Below are 2,018 nucleotides of genomic sequence, written 5' to 3'. Positions count from 1 at the left end.
GATTAAAAAAAGAGAAATGTTAACAAGTGTCTCGAGCATTTTTAAGCACAAAAAATGGTAAGATTTTACGAAAATTTGTGTATTTATTGCATTGAAAATTGAAGTCTTTACTCGTTAACAAGATTTTTAAGAAAAAAAACTAAATTTATCAAAAAAAAAAAAAAAACTAAATAAAACTTTCTACTATATTATCCCTAAAAAAAAAAAAAAACTTTCTACTATCAATCAACATTAATAGTAACAATTTTCCCTATTTCGTGAGCTGAAAGAGAATTAGGGTTTTACAGATTCCATTTTCCAATGTCTCCTCCCTAAAAAATCGAATCTTCATCGGCGAATCAATTTTCCGATCAATGTCATCATCATCGGCGTTCTTCGTCATCTGCATTCTCCACTCCATAATCGCAATCACCTCCGGCGCACTCATGATGTTCTACATGAAAGAAGTTTACACCTTCGGCCACGGCGTTCAAACAGCCACAAAGCTTCTCGGATCCACTCCTCACGATCAACTTCTCATCAAAACCTCCGATTCCTTCTCCGGTTTACTCCTTGTTGCTATTGGATTCCTTCTCTTCATGGTTTCGTTTGTGAAAGATCGTGATTTTCAGCATTTCTTTGCAAAAGGGTGTTTTTTGTTGCATGTGTTTATGGCTCTTTGGAGGATTTACTTTGAACGGAAAGTTGAAGATCTTGCTTGGGATTGGTTGAGGCAAACTGTTGGTGATGTGCTTTTGGCGCTTTCGTGGGTTTTCTTTCTTGTTTACTCTTGGAGAGAGAAGTATGATTAAATTTAATTTCCTTTTTGATTTTGTTTATTGTTATCATTATGAATATTCTGTGTAAAAATTGACCGATTATATCACATGTTTTCTTATCAAATCGGTATTTAAATCGTACATTATTATAAGTTGTGAAATGTGAATTACCTTACCTTGAGTTCAATTAGGGTGGAAATTACAGAAATGTGTTTTTTTATTGATTTGTTATTGTGGGTATGAATGAATGATACATGATTGTTTTTGAGTTTGTAACTTCAGTGAAGTTTGGATTTTTCATTGAATTGTTTAAATTATGCTGCTTGTTGTGGATTTTTTATGGTTTCCTTTATAATCTTGAGCTGAAATTTAGTTGAATTTTTATCCTGATTGTTGTTAAGTGGAAAATTGATACGAAGGTCCTGGATAGTGTGAAATTTGAGTTGAAATTTAGCTGGATTTTTATCCCGACTGTTGTTTTGTGAATGTTGTGTTACTTGTTGCTACGATTTTAGACTCACAGAACATTCACAACATTCACAAAACTCCATAGCTAGGGCATTTTACAAAAGTTCATTACTATTATATACGATTTTAGAATCACAACATAAGTTCATTACTATTATATATGATCATCGCGTGAATCTGAAATGGAAAATTTATACCGAAGTTAAACTTGTTATGGAATAATTAAAATTCATTACATTTGTCTCTTTTCATAAAAAATATTAAACTTCATTGTAAATTGTGATTATGATAGTTACTTCTTTGTGCCCAAGTAAGACTTGCCCAAACTTCATTATAAAACTGCGATTATAGTAGATATTCGATATAATTTATCCACATTTTAATTTATTACATGCTCTGTGAGTGAATATCTAAATCCAGTCACAGCATTGAGTGTGAGAATTATTGAACAAATTTGTGATTCTGATATATTCATATAATTCCTAGTATTTTCTTTGTAATTTATGTTCATGATCTTATCTTTGGGACTTGCTAGAATACAGTACAGTATACAGTATATATATAATGTGTCGGTCTGAATTTCATCTTACTTCAATATTGTAAACGCAATCACATGTGGGTGATGGTGTACTCATTTTTCTATCAGACAATGTATTCTAGGTAAATTTTGAGTTAGGAAGACAGTTAGCCATTGATATCTAATTTGATAACAAGTGTCATTTCATCGGTCTATGACCAATTAAGAAATTGTCAGTGTTATTATGTGGTTTTTTTGTTAGATGTTTTGGATTA

The 2,018-nt window shown here is 31.4% G+C and overlaps 1 protein-coding gene across 1 annotated transcript; it reads left to right on the top strand.

Moving 5' to 3' along the window:
* The first annotated feature begins 229 nt into the window (after positions 1-229).
* On the top strand, positions 230-977 carry LOC11441804 (uncharacterized). Its single transcript, XM_024775604.2, has one exon. It carries the CDS (start codon positions 354-356, stop codon positions 789-791), a length of 438 nt encoding a protein of 145 aa, XP_024631372.1. The 5' UTR covers positions 230-353; the 3' UTR covers positions 792-977.
* Positions 978-2,018: the final 1,041 nt, after the last annotated feature.

This window comes from Medicago truncatula, chromosome 2 (genome assembly GCF_003473485.1).
Source record: "Medicago truncatula cultivar Jemalong A17 chromosome 2, MtrunA17r5.0-ANR, whole genome shotgun sequence".
NCBI lineage: Eukaryota > Viridiplantae > Streptophyta > Magnoliopsida > Fabales > Fabaceae > Medicago > Medicago truncatula.
The sequence above is the reverse complement of the archived record's forward strand: the minus strand, read 5'-3'. Positions and strand labels throughout refer to the sequence as shown.